The sequence below is a fragment of the Molossus molossus genome, unplaced genomic scaffold (assembly GCF_014108415.1).
Source record: "Molossus molossus isolate mMolMol1 unplaced genomic scaffold, mMolMol1.p scaffold_m16_p_4, whole genome shotgun sequence".
NCBI lineage: Eukaryota > Metazoa > Chordata > Mammalia > Chiroptera > Molossidae > Molossus > Molossus molossus.
In genome coordinates, this window is record NW_023425377.1 from 90,932,110 (window position 1) to 90,952,377 (window position 20,268).

General features: G+C 39.1%; 1 protein-coding gene across 1 annotated transcript; it reads left to right on the forward strand.

Moving 5' to 3' along the window:
* Window positions 1-510: 510 nt before the first annotated feature.
* On the forward strand, window positions 511-19,458 carry AADAT (aminoadipate aminotransferase). The gene is made up of 13 exons (XM_036240375.1): window positions 511-826; window positions 1,488-1,656; window positions 2,616-2,748; window positions 5,918-5,992; window positions 7,402-7,611; window positions 9,724-9,789; window positions 11,363-11,445; window positions 11,929-12,025; window positions 13,296-13,357; window positions 13,609-13,673; window positions 15,137-15,243; window positions 17,903-18,004; window positions 19,199-19,458. The coding sequence occupies exons 1-13, from the start codon at window positions 760-762 to the stop codon at window positions 19,238-19,240; spliced, it is 1,278 nt and encodes a 425-aa protein (XP_036096268.1). The 5' UTR covers window positions 511-759; the 3' UTR covers window positions 19,241-19,458.
* The last annotated feature ends 810 nt before the right edge of the window (window positions 19,459-20,268 follow it).

Here is a 20,268-nt window from a genome sequence, read left to right on the forward strand (position 1 = left end):
GGTTGTGGTTTTTTGAAGAGCAGTATTTTACACAACAGTGGTCCCAGGGGTAAAAAGCACTGTCTGTGTCCCCAGAGGCCAGCCAGGTAGTCACAGGCACAGGAAAGCTCAGTGCAACAAGGGCCAGGCTGAATGCCCTGCAATGGACCAAAGCAGCCGCCAGATGGTACTCACGGATTCGGAAGGCGGTGGACTTCCGGCCTCCGCCCCCCCTGGCCACTCCGCAAGATCTCAGCAGGGTGCATTTGCCTACATGGCCGCTTCTGTGCAGCGACTCCACCTGCGGGGTCCAGAGTCGTACTGGCTTTGAATTGTTTCAGGCCCTGGCACAGATCTGTAGGAGCCTCGCAGCGCGCCCTCACCCCCACGGCCCGCGCAGAGGGCGATGACCCGGGCGGGGAGGTGCGCGCGGAAGGCCAGCTATAGGCTGCGGCGCGGGGCGGGAGGAGGTGCGGCCTCGGCCTTTGCTGAGACCAGGGCACGTGGGACGCCGGTTCTGGAGAGCGAGCGGACTGTCCCTGGGGGGGTGGACTTCTTAGTCGTCCCCCAGCACCAGGCCCGTTGGGGATCCCGACTCTCAGGACGCCTCCAGCCAGGGAGTTTCCTCCGCGCTTTCCGAGCCCTGCACTGGTGAACCAAAACTGCAAGGGAATCCACCAAGGTGACGTTTCCAGAGTGAGGAGGCAGCCCTGGACGCAGCTATCTGGTTGTTCTAGTCTTCACCTGCTGAAGGAGGTGCTGGGTACTTGGGTATCAGAGATGAATTACGCACGGTTCATCACCGCCGCGAGCGCATCAAGAAGGCCTTCCCCCATCCGAATCCTCAGTGAGTGCTTGGGCAGCGTCCCTCCTGGGCTGGTGTGTGTGTGTGGGGGGGGGGGGGGGTGGTCCTCACAGTCTCTAAGGGTGGTACCTACAGTCACCTTGGTTGCAGTCATTCAAAAGCTCACTGTGAGCCAGGCTCAGTATGCAGATGTGAACTCGGGCTGTAAGTGAAGGCGGGAAAGGAGTAGCAACAGAGAGAGCAACGGGCTGTTGTGGGTACCTGCCTTGGAAGAGAGAAGGCAGAGGGCTGTGTAGAAAGGCTCTTCCCTGACCCTAAGTAGGGGATAGACTCTGCCTGCAACCTCACAGGGAGTAGGGAGGGGCTGCTAAATGGGAGAGAAAGGGGTGAACCATGAGGCTTGACAGGCAAGGAGGGCTAAAGTGAGCAGGGTTTTCTGTTACTGTGGCCCTTTGCTTATCTAGATAATCCTGATCCCTCTGCCTTCTTAGTTGGACATCTCCATTCCTTAGTTCCTTCTCCAGTGAGGTAGGTCCAGATGAAGATATTTTGTGTTTATTTTAGATTAGCATCCTATCACTAGAAATTGTTGAACTTGACAGTTTTATTGAGTACAATGCAACATACTGAACTCTCGCTGTTCAGGAAAGTTTTCCATGAAAGCGTTTCTTCTTCTCTGCCTTTTTTTTTTTTTTTTTTGTAGCGGAGATATTTAGCAGGGCACCAAAATCAGTCATCTCCTTAGCTACTGGATCACCAAATCCGAACATGTTCCCTTTTAAGACTGCTGTCATTACCATAGAAAATGGAAAGACCATCCAATTTGATGAAGACATAATGAAGAGAGCACTTCAGTATTCCCAAAGTGCTGGGTAACTATAGATAATATAATTATGTTGGCTCATTCTCATGAGCAGTATTCTAAGGGCTGCTGATAAGGTGACTTTTCCTTTAACTGGGTATTCAACAGCTAGGAAGTTTGTGGGAGAGGTTTCAAAGAAGAATTAACAGCAACAGGATATTGAATCCTGAACACTCCTCAGGGACTTCTCACCCTTACAAGACTAGGAGAGTCCAGTTCTGGAAGGAAGTACTATATTGACCTGAGACTGAGAAAAAGGAGAAGATAGCCAGGCAAAGAAGGATGTTCGAAGGGAAGAAAGGGATGTTTCAGGAAGCAGCAATGTTAAGTCCAGGGGCGATTTTGAAGAATTATGTTCCCTTCCCAGCTATGCAAATATGGTGCCCTCAATTCAAATGTCTTTCATTCTTAAAGGCAAGCTAGGATGCATATTAAGATTTTCCTTAGCTGATCTTCTAATGATAAAGGATAATTGATAGAGTGCCCATAAATTATACTTTATTAAAGCCTTCTTTGTTCTGTGGTGGAAAACTATTTTGAAATATAGTATAGGTTATGTATATATGAATTATATGTAGTATATACATAGGTCTTTCCTTCCATGACACAAAGAATTTGGAGAACCTGAACTTTTAGGTAGCTTATAGAAATTATTCTACAAAGAACAAAGAATTGATTATTAAATGAGTGCTCTATTGAAAAATAAAGACTTGATTTTTAGACTAAGAAAGGTATAGATTCAAATATCAGCTCATTTATTCACTGGCTGATTGACTTTGTGTGACTTTCTTAATCTCTAAGTCTGTTGCTTTGTCTTGAAATGGGGATATTAATATTGGCAAAAAAAAGTGTTTGATGAATTCAAAAATGAATGTGTATAGCTACCATTTAATTCCTCTCTAATATTATGATATTTACTACTATAAATTTGAAAATATGATATTTACTACTATAAATTTTATGCTTTAGCATCCCAGAGCTGCTATCCTGGCTAAAACAGTTACAAGTAAAGTTGCACAATCCTCCCACCCTTCATTATCCACCCAGCCAAGGACAAATGGATATATGTGTCACAACTGGCAGCCAAGAAGGTCTTTGTAAGGTAAGACAAAAAGGAAAGGGTACCCCACATTGACAATCAAATATGTTCATAAATACAGTCATCTCTCGCTGATAAAGACAATCATGTTTTGTGAATTACTGGTAGTCTTTCTTATCTTTACCCAGAATTACAAACACCCCCATCGACCTGCTTTTTCTTACATATAGATCCCATAGGCAGTGACACAGAGCTATGAGTCATTCAAACAGGATTCCCATTAAAAAGGTACCCAACCAACCCTGACCAGAAGCTTTAGTGAACACTGCTTAATTTCATCTGGCTTAGAGATTCAGGTTACATTTGGTTTTATGTTATTTTAATTATGAAACTTCAATATAATTTTAAAATTTTTTAGAGGGCATATCCTGATAGTCTTCAGGTGGAATGTGATTCCTTTGCATGTCTGCTTATGTAATCCTCTGTGCTCACCCCTGCTTGTCTCTGGTCTCCCTCCCTCTTGGGTGTGCTTCTCCAGGTCTATGTATGTGTGTGTATCTCTGACTTTTCTCTGGGTTCTCTCTCTCTCTCTCTCTCTCTCTCTCTCTCTCTCTCTCTCAATTCATCTGCCTCTCATGTAGGTTCCAGGAACTTCACAGATAAAGAGACTGTATCTATGGTTCTCAATTTCATCTATTTTTTCTTTTCTCTTTCAAGACTAATTAACCCTGAGTAGGGATTCTCTATTCATATTCAGTCTTCACCTGTAGATTAAAAGATGACTCATACTTATCTTAAATCAGAGTACCTTTCTTTTTCTTTCTTCTTTTATATGTAAATGTGGCAGCTATAATCTTGTTAGCTCTAAGGCATTTTAGTAACATTATTATTACAAAATAAGTGAAGGAATAAAAATCTTTATCAGTTTTCCTCTATATTTTTTATTTCCTTAAGAAAAATAAAATTAGCCGTTTGAGTTTTTACCTGCAGAGAAGCATTTGTAATGTCATAGACTAATATAAAAGAGTTCTTTTCCATGAAATTCTTTTCTTAGGAAGGTATGCTATGAACTTTTTTCCAGAAAGATACTCAAGACTATTTCTTCTTCAGCTGTCACAGCATCAGTCATGTCAGAGAAGGAAGATGACATAGCTGTCCAACCACATCAGTAACTCGCTCACTGACAGGCGAGCTTACTACAGAGGCCTCAGGGGGACTCTGGTTTACTCTCTCTCCCACTTTGTTCTCCAGGAGAGATATTACTGTAGGCGACTGTATGACCTACATCTATTCAAAAGTGTGGCCAGAAAATAAACAGCCCTCCTCCTCATTCAGGATAATCAACATTCTCATGTCCCCTCATTGACATGGAAAATACATGCAATTATGTTTTCATTTGGTCTCTCGATAATGCACATGCCACCCAGGTAACTTGTTGGGTCCTGGATGTTATGTGAAACCTGAATTGATTGAAAACTTTTCAGAGAAGGATACCCTTTGTCGTAAAATGCAAAAGCTCATAAGGAAAGGGTAATGGAACATCTTAGACCAAATCCATAAACCAAAGTTCCATCTTCTGTCTCCATCAGAAACAGCCATGCTGTTTGTCGAGAGATGTAGCTTGTTAACATGATAGGAAGGAGAGGCTTGAACTGGGGATTGTAAAACAACACATGGCGAGAAAGGATGGTTCTCTGACTTATGTAAGATTTACTCATAATAGACTCCTTTGGATAGGCCAGAAGGATCTATTGTCTGGCTCTGTTGATGTCAGTAGGCATCATGTTATCTGCAAAATCTCCTAAGGTTTGTCAATCTATGTCTAACATGACCTCCCCCATCCTTTTGCATCCCTGTCCTCCTCTGGTGCTCAGCACCACGTGGAGCAGCTCCCTCTGCCCACCTGCCCAGTCTCCGTGGCCCTGTCTGCATCACAGCCATTGTTCATTGCAGTTCCTCGGGGCTCAGGCTTCAGACCTCTGCTCCCCTTCATCTGTGCATTCTCCCTGGGTACTTCCATTCACACCCATGTGGTCAGTCATATGTTAGTAACTCCCAAGGTCCTTCCAAGTCCATTTGTCCATCTGTCTACCTGACATCATCACAATATGTTTTGAAGGCACCTCAAACCAAAACACACTTGTCAGGCATGGACAACCTTCTGGGTCTGCTTTTCAGTGAATGACACCACTCTGACCATCGATCCAGTTCCATAGGCAGAAAGCTGGGAGTCATTCTTGATACCTCCTCTTTCTCACGCCCCTATAGTCCATAATAATGTTCTGTTGGTTTTGATTTCCAAAACACCTCTCAGTTCTTCTCTCCAATTCCACCGTCATTAACCTAGTTCAGACTACCCTTATCTGTCCAAATAATTGTAAAAACTTCCCAAACTTTCCACATGTATTCTCATTCCTCTGTAATTCTTTCATACTATAGCCAGAATCATTTTCTCAAAATGCATATCTGATCATGCGATTCCCTCTTCCTACACTCTCCTTAAAACTCTGACAGGCCTCACTTGGCCCAGTGCCTGCCTGGTCTGGTTTCCACCCACTTTGTCTCATCCCATTTTATCCTCCTCCTTACACTCTGCTTCAAGCCACAGAACTCCTTCAGCTTCTGAACATGTACCTATTGTCACCCCTACCACAGCTCATCATTTCTCAGGAAGACCTTCTCTGCATTCCCGCGTTTCCTGCACACCAAGTCCTCCCGTGTTGAGCTCTTATAATATTATTGTGCATCTATACTTTAAAGCGTTCATCACCGTTTTAAAATATACATTTTTTTAAATTATTTAATTAAGATTTAGTTTTCCTGGTGGACCAGTACCTCAATGAGGGTAAAAACTCTGTCATGATGTTCATCATTTTATCACCATATCTTATACGAAACTGGCTCATAGTAAATATTTAATACATTTTCAAAGAAGGAATAAAAGATAAAATGAATTTTGGGAGCCACACCAGTTATGTTATTTTTGATCCAACCCTAGAGCAGAGGTTGGCTACGATGGCTTGAGAGACAATCCAGCCTTCATCTGATTTTGTAAGTAGATTTCTATTGGAACTCAGTCACACGCATCGGTTTACATATTGTCTGTGGCTCTTACAGAGTATTTTCCACCTCCTGCTCCATAATCCTAGTGAGCTGAAACTAAAAAATGGGGCACAGGGGTTCTAAGAATGGGAACAATACTATCCAAGCTAACCTATGCTTCTTTCGTTAGGTGTTTGAAATGCTCATTAATCGTGGAGATAACATCCTCTTAAATGAACCTGTTTATTCGGGAACACTTGAAGCTGTGAGTATATATTTCTACAAAAGGCAGCTCTCTTTCTTACAAGAAATAAGAAGAAACCATTGCCCCTTTGGAAGGATCTGTACTCTGAAATATAAAATAGCATCTTTCACCTGTAAACAGGAGATTCTTAAATGATATTGCAAACTTTGTTAAATATATCCTTTATACATTTCCTTTTACCAAATGTAAGTGAATGGTTGCTAAAATTAGGTTGGGCAAAATGATGTCCAGTTTTCTGAATATTTCAGTTGAAATGCGATTTAATTAAAAACATTTTTTTTCATTACTATCTTTAATTAACATACGCCTAAATATAATCATGTTGTATGTCAGTTTACTGTAACTATAAACTAATATGGCATAATTAGGTATTTGAAATTTCTACTCCAATGTTAAATTAATGGGACTATAATAACCAGAAAGAGGAAGCTGATCATCTGGCCCTGCTGTGCACTGGTCAGAAAACACCACGGAGAATGAGGTTTTTTGGGGGCACAATACTTTAGGATACATATGTATACAAACTGGAGGAGTCAGAACAAAGTAGTCAGAGTGAATAGGAAACTGGAAACCATACCATACGATGAATGGTTTCAGAAACTGTGTCTGTTTTCCCCAAAAACCAAAGACTCAAAAACATGAGAATTGTCCTCAAATACGTAAAAGTTAGTCATGTGACAGAGGAACTAGATTTGTTTATGCATGTCCCTAGAATCCTTCCTCTGGAAATTGACAGGATATTTTTGAAAGATAATAGAATCTGGTCCAAGGCAACAAGAAAATTCAAATATACAACCCAAACTCTCTGGATATAGGGCTGAGTGCAGGCTATATGTTTAAGGGTAAAAAGGGTCACCTCCTCACTATAAGAAAAGATCAGTGAGCCCTGGCCAGTTTGGCTCAGTGGTTGGAGCGTCAGCCTGCGGTACAGAGAGACCGGGGTTTGATTCCCGCTAAGGGCCCGTACCTCGGTTGCAGTTTTTCCCCGGCCCTGGTTGGTCGTGCGGGTGGCAGCCACTCGATGTGTCCCTTCACATCGATGTTTCTCTCTCTCTCTCTTCCTCTCTCTCCCTCCCGCTCTATCTGAACAAAAAATGGAAGAATGTCCTCGGGTGAGGATAAAAAAAGAAAAATCAGTGACACATTTTGAATTTTCTTTTTTTTTTTTACTTTATTGATTTTAAGGGAGAGGGGCAGAGAGAGAAACATTAATGAGAGAGAACACTGATGGCCACCTCCTACATGACCCCCACTGGGGATTGGGCCCACAACCCAGGCATATGCCCTAACCGGCAATTGAACCAGTGACCTCTTGGTGCTGAACCACTGAGCCACACTGGCTGACCCAGTGACACATTTTGTAATGAGGTCTGAATCTTGGGCTTTCTTTCTTTCTGTGTGCTCAACAGCTGCACCCACTGGGCTGCAACATGATTAATGTTTCCAGTGACGAGTATGGGATGATTCCAGACGCCCTCAAAGAAATACTTTCCAGATGGAAACCAGAAGATTCAAAAAACCCCAAGAAAAACACCCCCAAATTTCTCTATACTGTCCCCAGTGGCAACAACCCTGCCGGAACCTCATTAACAAGTGACCGCAAGAAGGAGATCTATGAGGTATTTTAAAAGAATGTGTTGTGTGATTGTTTTCTTGTTTCTTTTTTACTTTTTTGAAAAGTACTATGCAAGTTTCCTTTCTTTTTTTTTTGGTTCAGACAGTGAGAGGGAGAGAGAGAGAGAGAAACATTGACGTGAAAGGGACACATCGAGTGGCTGCCACCCACACGACCTAACCAGGGCCAGGGACAAACTGCAACCGAGGTACATGCCCTTAGCGGGAACTGAACCCGGGTCTCTCTGGACCACATGCCGATGCTCTAACCACTGAGCACACCAGCCAGGGTGCAAGTTTTCTTTCCTATTAGCCTCTTGCTTTCAAGAAAGATAATTTTTAATATGAGGAGGTCATCTGTGCCAAGGGTGCTAATAAATTGAAACACAAGAGATGACTACATCCTTTGTTTACTATAAGGTTTTTTTCTGCCTTTAGTTGATAGTTCCAAAAAAGAACTTGCATTCTTGGCCTGATGTTAAATTTTATGAGGTTATTTAATATTTGACCTCAATTTTTTATTTTTCTTATTTTGTATTTGTATTTTCAACTTGTCTCTGTTATTTGTTGTCATTTCAATTTACAAAGAAATCCTTTAAAAAAAAGAGGCATGTTCCTTTGTAAAGTCTATTTTAGGGACCCAACAATGATACCTAAGCTTTTTACCATAAACACTTCTTAAAAGTATCAAGCAAATGTGGAGCTATACAGAAATATTTGAAGAATAAGAGAATGTGCCCCTTTTGTAAAGTCTTTTTTATGGACCTAACTGATTCCCTAGCCTTTCACTACAAATCGTTTTTCAAAATAAGTACCAAGCCTATGTTACAATAATATAGAATGTAATTATTACAGTGGAAACATAAGATTTCAAAGTTTCTTTTAATACACACATACATAATCAAAATATTGTCATATTCTTATTTTTCACACTCTCCTGGCTCTGTCCTGATTTTCTCTTCTTTACATACTCTTCCTAGACACTCTCATCCATTTCTATGCCTGTAAGTTGCATTCTGTAAAGGAAATGCCTGAACTCCAGACTTCTCTATCCAACTTCTGTATCCCGCATCCCACATGCATGTGTAACAGGCATTTCACAGCTAACATGGCTCCACAGAACTCTTGGTTTTCTCCAACCACACCCCAGACCTCTCATCCACAACCCTTCAGATTCTTCATCTCCATACACTGTGCCAGCATGACCCATCACCTCCTCTTCCTCTCTCCTCGCCCACACACCACATCCAGTCCATTCTATGGGCTTGACCGACAAATGTATCCAAATCCATCCATTTCCCTCCACTTCCACTGCCATCACCATCTGCTCAGACACCACCTTCTTCCCCTGCTGGTCTAGTAGGACGTTCCTCACTGGACCCCTTGCTGCCCTCCACTCTGGACCTCTCACCATTCTTCACACAGCAGCCGCTCCTGCCCTTCCCCTGCTGGAACGAATGTGACGATAGTCTCATGGTCCTCCTGTCCACAGTCCTCCAGCGGCTTCCCCTGGCCGTTAAAATAAAATCCAAGAGCTAGGTGACCTGGTCGGCTGTTCTTGAGCTATCTGTATTATCATGGTTGTTGCAGCCCACTGGCCTTCTCTCTAACCCTTAAATATGCCAGCTTTCTGTATCACCCAAGGGCCTCTGCTCTTGCTCATCCTTCAGTCTAGAAGCTTCTTCCCTGATTTTGCACAACTGCCTCTTTCCTGTAATTCAGAGACTTGGCGTTACCTTGTCAGGAAGGGCTTCCCAGTGAAGTAGCTACTCTGCTTCTCTCTCTCTCTCTCTCTCTCTCTCTCTCTCTCTCTCTCTCTCCTCTCCCCCCTCTCCCTGTCTCAAACATCACCCTGTTCAGTGTTCTCCCTAGCCCCAAGTCCCTCATCCGATATATCTTCTGTGCATTATCCATTGGCTTGTGTGCATTCCGTCTTTCCACTGGAATGTAAGTTCCATGAGAACCAGAGCCTTTAGAGCCCGTCTCATCATCTTCATTTCCTAGACAACCGGCACTCAGGGCTTCTTGAATGAATGAGCACAAAGAATTATGACTCCAAATGCTTTTCATATTAGATAGTTCTTAAGAATTAAATGTACTGCTTTATCCTCTTTCAGCTCGCAAGGAAATACGATTTCCTCATAATAGAAGATGATCCTTACTATTTTCTCCAGTTCAACAAGGTAAGTGACGGTGTGAACTTATGTCACCATTAGAAGATCAATTATTGAAAGTTATGTCCCTGCATTTGATATTAGCCTGGCTGCAAATCCACTTTTATGTTGGAATTTTTTTAAATAATTGTTAATTTGCTACCACTTTAACTTTTAGTTTTATTATGGAATTAGTACTTTTTATTTCTGGTATCACAGCTCTTTCTAGAAATTACTTACCTTAAAAATACTAGCTGGTCCCAGCCGCTATGGCTCAGTGGTTGAGCATTGACCCATGCACCAAGAGATCATTGGTTTGATTCCCAGTCAGGGCACATACTCAGGCTGTGGGCCCAATCGCCAGTGGGGGTCGTGAAGGAAGTGGCCAGTCGATTTTCTTTCTCATTGATGTTTCTATCTCACTATCCTTTCTTCTCTCTCTAGAGTCAATAAAGAAAAAAAAAAAATAGTAGCTGGCTCTCTGTACCGTATATTTGAACAAACAGAAAGTTGGGGCTAATGATCTTGAACTTCAGATCCTAGTGCGTATAGCTCCTTAATCATGGTCCTGGGGGTCTAAGCAGTCTTCCTCTTGGGTGTGAGCTACTGTCTCTTGGCAGCGGCAGACTGGCATGAGGTCTGAGAAGGACTGGAAGGATTGCAAAGCTGTGTTCAGCTGAAAGAGGAGGAGGGCTGTACTCAGTGAGTGATGTCCATTAGGACATAGGTAAGGCGTTATTGGCAGCCCGGGACACGTTGGCTCCCTGAGGTGAAGGTCCTGGATTGCACCTGCAGAAGAATGAAATTATAGAGTCCTTCTCACCATATACATGTGCCACTTTTCAAAATCAAAAACTTTTATTGCTCTCAAGGCTGCAGAGAACATATACTTGGGTATGGTTCCTCCCTGAAAACTACAGGAAAGAAAAACACTTGATTTTTCCATCTGTATTGTCTGAATGACTATCATGTCTGCCTACCACATCCCACTCTCAAAATGCATCTACTTCTATGTAAATACTGAAGTCAGTGTTTCGTGTTCACTACATTTCTCTCCTTCGGTCTCATCATTGGATCTTTCCAGTTCTAAGAGTCAGTCAGCTTCTCTCTGTAGACAGTCCTGAAGGCTGCTGGTCCCCTGTGTCCCCTGTGCTTATAGCTTATCCAAACTAGTTTTTCTTTCTTCCTTTTTTCCTTTAAATGCATTTTATTCAACAATCATGCCAGTCGGGCATCGTGGGGACCTTACTGGAATTCAGGACCTTGGTTCTCAGCAAGGCCCATATTTTTCCCTCTAAATCTGTTCAGCTTGGACTTCAACCCTTGGGACAAGGGAGGGCCCGCAGTTCATAATAATGGCATCTTCAGTATATGATTAAACCCTTGAGTGTGTGTGTTGGGAGAAAAATCATGAAGACAGGGAAATACTAATAAAAGAACATGCAGCTCTGCTTTTATTCCATTTTAAAGGGTTGACATAAAGGAAAAAGATGGTTGCGTTACTGTTATCCGAATCCATGCCCTTTCCCGTCTCAACACAAAGTGATCACAGGATCCCTAACAGAGTTCTCAAACCAATGGTGTTTATCTTTTCCATGTCAAGCCCTGGGCACCGACATTTCTTTCCATGGACACTGATGGCCGTGTTATCAGAGCTGACTCTTTTTCAAAAATCCTGTCCTCTGGGTAAGACCCTGCGTCTCTAACTTAAGGCTGGATCTAGCCGAGACAGAAATTATGCCTGGCGTTATTTTGTCAGAAGCTTTTAGTCCAAGCAACTATTCTCATTTAAGATGCTTATATTCTACTTACCTTAAAATACCAGTTAAAGAATTAATAGGAATATAAACCTTTTCTCTCTGTCCATCTCTTGTCATCAAAGGAACCTGGGCATTGATTTAAAGTTGTCGGGGTACTGGTCAGGTTTTTGGTTTCATATATGAAAGAGCACATTTGAAAATACTTGGTCAGACTTGCATTATATTTTAAATGTACACTTAAGTTTAAATTTGAATTTTAAATAAGAAGTCGTTAGTTATATTAGACTGTTTTAATTGTCTGGGTCCATTTGCCCCCTGGTCACAACTCTCTTCCTAATGAAATCAGGAAACTGACATGTATTCGTTGTTAATACAGAATGGTATTGTGCCTTTTCTCTTTTCTGTGCAGGTTGAGAATAGGGTTTATAACTGGTCCAAAACCCTTGATAGAGAGAGTTGTTTTACACACACAAGTCTCAACATTGCACCCCAGCACTTTTACACAGGTAAGGACAACTTAGGAAATAGAAAAAGAAATTTAATTCGATAAGAATAGAAAATAGATGTTGACAAATGAGATTGAGTTAAGGGGGCAGGGAGGGAAATCACCAATATGGAATCTCTAGTTCCAGCATGTACTGAATCAGCAAACCGGGCACCGCAGACGTTTACTCCATTGGACACATGAGAATCGAATTAGCCTGCTGTTATTTTGTGGCATAGACTAACCTCCTTCAGAGTCAGGTTGTCTTATTCCTCTGGTGTCCCTAGCATCTAGCCCAGAAACTCCATTAAAAGTGTTGAATTGAACATAATGGAACTGGGCTGGATGAAGTCATGTACCTTGGGCTTCTCTGTCTTAAAGTCTGTAAGGAGAACAGTTGGGAACCTGCTCAGTGACTTATCACCTTCACTGCACATGTACTGACCTCTCTGTCCTGAAGACACTCATTGGTGTGTACTTTAATGAAAATAAGGTTCATTTTAGAGAACGCATAAATTTTCCTCACAAGCTTTGAGAAATTATTGGATCCATCTCTAATGCAACCATGAGAATTAGATTTTAAGGATAGATTTCCTACCTAAGAACTCAAAATGTAAAAAAAAGTTTATATAGAACAGGCCATTTGTTTGATATTTTATATTTCAGAAAGTGCTTTATCAAGTGTGGGGACTTTTTGTATCAAGTTTGGGGACATTTTTTTTTTCTTTTTTTTGTATGTGTCAGTTATCAACTAAACTTCACTATCAATTTATGACATTTAGAACTTCCATTTTAGATGGAAAAATCTCCAAGTATATTATATAATTTTATATATTACAACTACTTTATGTTTTTTATATTTCGAGAGGAAGTGCAGTGTGGTATTAAGGAGTGGGGCTGGGCTGGGGCTGGACAGTCTGACTCGAGTCCAGGCTCTGTGACTAGCTGTGTGACCTCAGGAAAGTCAACAACCCTTGTGCCTCATTTTCCTCCTCAGTAAAATAGAAATAATAACCTGCTTAATAATGTTATTACTAGATTAAATTAGCTAAAATATATTAACATATTACAATAGTTTCTGGCACATGGCAAGTACTATATAAGTATTTGTCATTTTTATTATCATTGTCATTGTTATTAATTAACATTTATTCTAAATCACCAACTGTATAAACCTTGGTTCAGCTTGCTATATTTTCTTATGGTGGTTTGCATGTACTCAAGAGTGATTGGCAAGAAAACACATTTTAGAGGATGAACCGTGACTGATGTTATTGTTGTACCTCTTTTAGCTAATGGTATCGCAGCTTCTTCACCAATGGGGAGAAGAGGGCTTCCTGGCTCATGTAGAGAGGTATCGTATTTCAGGTCCCATTTTTTACATGGAAATGACTCTGCTTTATAATGTTTGATTTTTAATTATTCCACAGTAAAGGAAGAAACATAGCGCTAAAAAGTTTACCACCAGACAAGTCAAATAAATAGACTCTTATTCCCTTATCAAGCATTCATTTTAATCAAGATGGAAAACAGATTTGTATAGATCCTCTGAGTTTCTGCAGTCAGTGTACTAAACACATCATTTTCATTGTGTCCTTCTTCTAGGGTTATTGATTACTATAGGAAGCAGAAGGATGCATTACTGGCAGCTGCAGACAAGTGGTTAAGTGGTGAGTGGAATTATATCCCGTCCTGTGATAAACAGCAGCACCTCCGTGAGTGGGTGATAAACACTGCACAGTATTCTTAGCAATCCTGGGGGGCAGGGGGAACAAGAGTCCAGGACTCTTCTTGTCAAGAAAATATTATCCTATAAATAAATAATCTCAGAAGTAACAGTGTGCATACCCTGACACATTTCTACCCGTCTGCTGCAAAGAATGTGTGGTTAAAACAAAACAGACCAATTAGTCTAATAATCAACCAGCAATAAGTTACTTAAAGCTCAATAATATCTATACTCAAAAATGTTTAGAGTTATTTCAAAGTTTTCCTCTAACTGGAAAAAGAATCATGAAATAAACAACATATTCCTTTTCTAACTAGATTATATAAAGACAAAATACTACTACAATCTACAGAGGACTTCTCATCACAAATGATTTGCCTTTTAATCACTAACCTCAATTATCTATCTAATACTATGTATTGTTAATTAGATTGCAGGATCGTTTAAGTTTAATTTTTTATTAAAAATGAGAAAGTAAAATGAATTACATGGCTTTAATTATATCATTAAATATGCCTTTAGTATGAATACTCGTAAGTGAAAAATATAAATTCTTTAATTATGTCACACCTTGTTTCCTATGAAGTATTGGTAAACATAGAATCATCTTTTTGATAAAGAATACTATTCTACCATTTTGTACGGCAGAGAAAAGGCTTTAATCAACAGCAACATTTTTTAAAAGATACTAATTAAAATCAAAGTAATTGTCCTTCCTTCTTGATTTCTCTATCCTAATACTGTATGAAGCACAAAGCCTCCAAATGCACTTGCAATTCCTGATTTTAAGTACTTCTTTTCATGATCAATTACATTGTGATGAAAACGTTAATCCAGTGGACTTCTGAGCTGTTACGTAAATGAGAGGACTTGTGGAAACACTGGAAGACTCTAGAAAGAGTTGAAGAAACCTCTTCTAAAATTTAACATATTTGGCTCCGGTATGGTTCTAACTAAAGGAAGTGGACATAGGCACTAGCTTTCTTGCACCGCCCTAAGACTGACTAAAATTATAAATATGCACACATGAGTCTCCCTCCCCCCTTAACCCCCTCTCACTCACTTTAAAAAAAAAAAATGTTTCACTGATTTGAAAGAGAGATTGATTGATTTGTTGTTTCTCTTATTTCTGCATTCATTGCTTGATTCTTATATGTGCCCTGACCGGGAAGCATCTGGATGACGCTCTAATCAACAGAGCTACCTGACCAGGGCTCACTCACTTTTTGAAATAAAACTCAGAACATCAATTGTCAGGACTCACAAAATTATATTTTTTAAATGCTATCACTAAGGAAACTTGTATGGGAATCCTAGTTTACAGTTACTACAATTATACCATTAAATGTTATATGTGACTGCAAATAAAGCTTCAGGAGATTTAGTCCCTCCTTTTATTTATAGGTTTGGCAGAATGGCATGCTCCTACTGCTGGAATGTTTGTATGGATCAAAATTAAGGGCATTTCTGATGTAAAAAAACTGATTGAAGAAAAAGCCATTAAGAAAGAGGTAAAAAGGCAGAAAAAGTTATATTTTTCTTTAACAGAATTTCTTACTTAAATAAAAATGGAGAAAGATGTTTGTCATTGCTCACCACCCCAACTCCTAATGTTTTAATATCAGATGTTATCTCATTAAAATCAATAGATTTTTGGGTAAAAATAAATTATTCTTCTGTTCTAAATTAATGGAAATATACTCCTTCATCTTTGCTACTGGTTGGTTTGGGGGCTGACAACACAGTCCCAGGAGCCAAACTCCTTGGGTTCGAATCCCAGCTCCATCCTTGACTGGATGTGTGGCTTTGGGCAAGTTACCCTCCCTGAGTTTTATCTGTAAAATAGTAGTAGTGAGACTTTCTCTCTCCTAAGGTTGTTATGATTATTAAGTTAATATGCATAAAGCACTTAGACTAGTAAATGCTCAATAGGTATTAGCCATTAATATGTAAAATAGATGGTCCCCCAACCCCCTATATTGAAAGTAAAGCATAGTCATGTTAGCAAACTTAGAAAATGAACAAAAAAAAATGAAAAACTGTTAAATATCCCAAAATTTCATCACCAAGGTTTTATAATCATTTGCGGTGTATTTTCTTGAAGAGCTTGTATATAGATGGTATTTTGGCTGTGCAATTATTTCACATGGTGAAAATTACACAGAAAAGTTTCTGTCCTGCCGTTTTTACTTCAAATTAGCCCATGATGATTTATTCTATGTTCTTTTATTTACCTTTCATACTTAAATCATAAGTATATTTAGATTTCATTTGGGAGCATTGATTAAGCTCAGAAATCTAAATATTTTTCTATGTAGCTTCCAGTTTACCAAATAACTTATCCTTTCACCCTTAATTAATTCTCTTGTCACATTTGTTAGTCTTTTCTAAACACAATGATCTGTTTCTAGTATCTATTTTGTCTTGAAGCAATAGAAATGATTGTACAAAGGAACAGATTGTATTGATGCTGGCAAAGTACCCTGCTAGTGCCTAAGACATGAAGCCGTCTAAAGATTAGACCTGGTAACAGGCCGGGCTTTAGCCCCACTCCCTTGGAAACTCATTCATCCTCTAACCATCTTACTGGAAGGCAGGACTCATGCTTTATGAATTGTTCTAATCCTAGTAACAGCAAGAGTAGTACTTAGTAAATATTAACTGGTTTATTTCAAAGACAACTTTAGTATAATCAATTTTATATTGTCTTTGCTTTTCTATCAATGCCATTACCTTTAAGAACATTTGATAAGTGGCTATTTGTACATATCTCTGAGCAACATGTTTAGGATGTACACTTCACATTAATGTAGTTGTTTTCAGTCCTTCCATATATCCTCTTGCATGTACCTTTATTTTTCTAAATGATCTGCACCTTCGTCACCACTGCCTTAGCCCAGACTATAGTCGTCTTGCAAAGAGATTTTTACCACTCACTCCTCCTTCCCTTAACAGCATCCTGCTTCTAGCACATCCCAAAACTTTTCTGCTATGATGGGAAAAATGATTTTCATTTTATTCATATTAAGGACATGAAAACCTATCTTCAGCCTTGAAATCTTTTCCCCAGAGTGCCCCTCTTCATTTCACTCCCTACTCATCTTACTTCAGCAGACGGTGCCCAGATTTGCACCCTGTGACAACAAGCAGTTACCTCATGCTTTTGAACATCATGATTATACTACATAACAATCTCGAAGATTTAACACAACCAAAGCTTATTTCTGGCTCACATACAATTTCCAAATATGTGATCTTTGGGCAGCTGTGCTCTAAGCAGTGGACAGAGATCCTGATTCCTTTTATCTTATTGCTCTTCAGTCTTTCACACATAGGTTCCACATGGCGACACAATGGAGAGCATGGTGGGTCACAGAGGAAGAATTCTATGGGTCAGGCCTAGGAGTAGCACATACCACTTCACATCCATTGGCTAGGATTCAGTCATCTATCCACGTACAATTAGAAAGAGGCCAGGAATAGGATATATTTGTATGCCCAGGAGGCAAAGGAAATGTACTTGGTAACAGTGAGCTACCTGCCACAGTGGTCGTCAAGAATCACAGTGGTTCTCACCACTGAGTCTTGACACTTACTTAACATTGTTATTCCTTCGCTTTATGTATTACATTTTTACCTTCTTTCAGTTCTTTGAGAGAGACAATTTATTCCCAACACTCTGTATCTTATCCTTAAAATAGTCTTCCCCTACTGTTTGCTTGGCCAACACCTACCTGTCTTTCAGATCCAGCTTAAAAGTCGCTTCCAAATTTTGTATCTTAAAAGTGGTATCTCATTGTTTGAATTTACATTACTTTTCTAGTTCCGTTAAACGTTCATTCATGTTTGTTACCATTTCTATTTCCTCTGTAGGCTGCCCTTTTGACCATTAAATTCTAGTGTTGTTCTTCTCAGTTTCTGTGTACTCTTTATATGTGGAGAAGAGATCGGATTTGATATATTTATTGTAAACATTTTTCTGATTTCTCTGCTTTTAGTTTTGTTGATTGTATGATATACAGAATTTGTATATAAATTTATTTTTCCCTTGTGATTTGTTTAATTGCCTTTAATCTTAAAAGTCCTTCCTCATTCTGGGATTTGATTTATCTGTATTTTCTCTCTGTTTTTCTTTAATGGTATATCGCTTGTTTCCATAAACTCTCTTAGATATTAATGGTTCCTGGAAATGCTTTCTACATCGATAGCTCAGCTCCTAGCCCTTACTTTAGAGCATCCTTCTCTTTGGCTTCTCCAGAACAAATGGATACGGTAAGTACATTATTCTCTTCAGAGCAACACTAGATTAATTCTATTGTAGGGTGGGTGTGTTCATTTTGTGAGTTATAATATGCTTTAATGTCTTTTTGAGTTTCTGAAAACAGGCATTAGTGGAAAAGTCATAAACTACCATTAAAAGACATTTTACTTTGTTGCTAGACTTCTATAGACAAATGAAGAGACTGAGTTGTAGTTTATGTTTATTGTTTTCAAGAATAGTTTCCAGGCCTACTAAACCATGTTCATTGATTACCAATATGTTATAAAGAAAATGTCTTTCCTTCCTTCACAGGATTAATATGAGCCAAAAGTACATATTGAGGCCAGCAGTCTCTCTTTCGTTGAGGAAAAAAATATCAGCAAGTCAAGGAGAATAATATTCTCAAATTAATCACAAAGACTAGCTTTAACCAAAATAGCAAGCAAAGAAACAAAGTCCTAAAAACTGTATGTCTGGGAATCCAAACAGAAGATCCATAAATTGAACAGTGCCATTAACCTTAAGATGAGTTTATATTTATCTTTGCAGATGGATTTGTCCTTTGTGTTCTTTTTTGTTTTTTTTTTAATACTTTTCTTTATTGACTTTAGAGAGAGAGTAAGAGAGAATAAGAGAAAGATAGAAGCATCGATGAGACAGAACATCGACCGGCTGCCTCCTGCATTCCCCCCACTGGGGATCATGTCCACAACCTCATGTGCCCTGACTGGAAATCGAACCAGTAACCTCTTGGTGCATGGGTTGATGCTCAACCACTAAGCCACACCTACCAGGCTGTGTGTTCTCTATTTACTTGCTTTCTCGCATCATTAAACATGCTTTTCATAAGTTATTTTTGTTTTTATATAATAGAGTTGGACAATTGAAACTATATAGCTTATATACACAAGTGAGAGATTATATGAAAAAATAAAACAATATGTAGGGTGGAGAAAATATAAAATGATGACCTGGAGGGTCACAAGAACAACAACAGAAAAATCCTGAGAATCGAATATGCTTATATCTACATCCATGATGACATTGATGGTATCCTGCCATAAAAAAACTGATGCTAAACTTGGTTTCTCACTGCCTCATCTTACCCTTAAATGGATATTCTTTGTTTGACTTTTTAAAGTTCTGACAAAGTTTTCCTAAATTGCATCCTAATTTCATTAATTCTTATCTATTTTCTATTTTAGGCTTTCCAGAGATTAGCCCAACTTATAAAAGAATCTATATGAAGACATCAAACTCTTCATAGTACTGGTGGATTTTCTGGATAAATTACTTCTGTGTTTTACCAGCAAGAAATGATCATTGGTTTAGACTTACAGATCGGGTTTCATCAGACATGTCATATCTGTAGTCATTTAAATAGACAACCTTTAAAGTGCCCTTAAGTCCACCAGATTGCCAAAATATATTTATAATCCACTTACACCTTTTGATAAATTTTCAACCTGCAAAAAATTATTTTTATCGTAAATTTTATTGTAAAGAATTCTGTAACTGCTTTATAATTTGCCATATATTTTCTTTGAAACTAATGTTTACAGTAAATTATTTTGAAAATGTAAGAAAATAATTCCAATATGGTATATAATGTAAACTTTTTCTATTTTCTTAGGAAAATTTTATGAAATCTTGGTTCAAAAATTGTTAGAATTTAACCATTATAAAGTATTTCAGTAAGAATACCACAGATATTGTTATGCTATAAAAATCCTTTAAAAATAAAATTCTGAAACAAAACATACCCAAAGGCATCAGACCTATTAATTCTAAGTGAGAAGGAGATCTCAGACTTAAAATATTTACTGTGTTGCTTCTTCATAATAGTACACAATTTACAAAAACACATGATGTAATTTGAATCTACTACAATCCTTTGAGGTATTTACGATATGCTATTTTAATGATTTTCTTTCTCACCTTTTTAAGAGGTTTGGTTTTCCCATCTGATTACTAAAGTAGTATATGCTTATCTTAAAATTTTTTAACAAGCCAGGAAATACAGGGACTAAAGTAAAACCAGCCACTCTTTGTCTCAGCCCCCAAGGATAATTGCTGTCAGCATTTACCATTCATCCTTTTAGATGTTTTTCTATGTGTATTCATGTAACGTGTAAAACAACAGGATCTCATTATGGTATTGCATCATAAACATCCTGTATTCGATTTTTATTTATTTGTTTTATTAATTTATTTATTTTTGTACAGATGTTTCTCCTTTTTCCCCCACTGATTACCCCCTCCCACTCCCACCCTA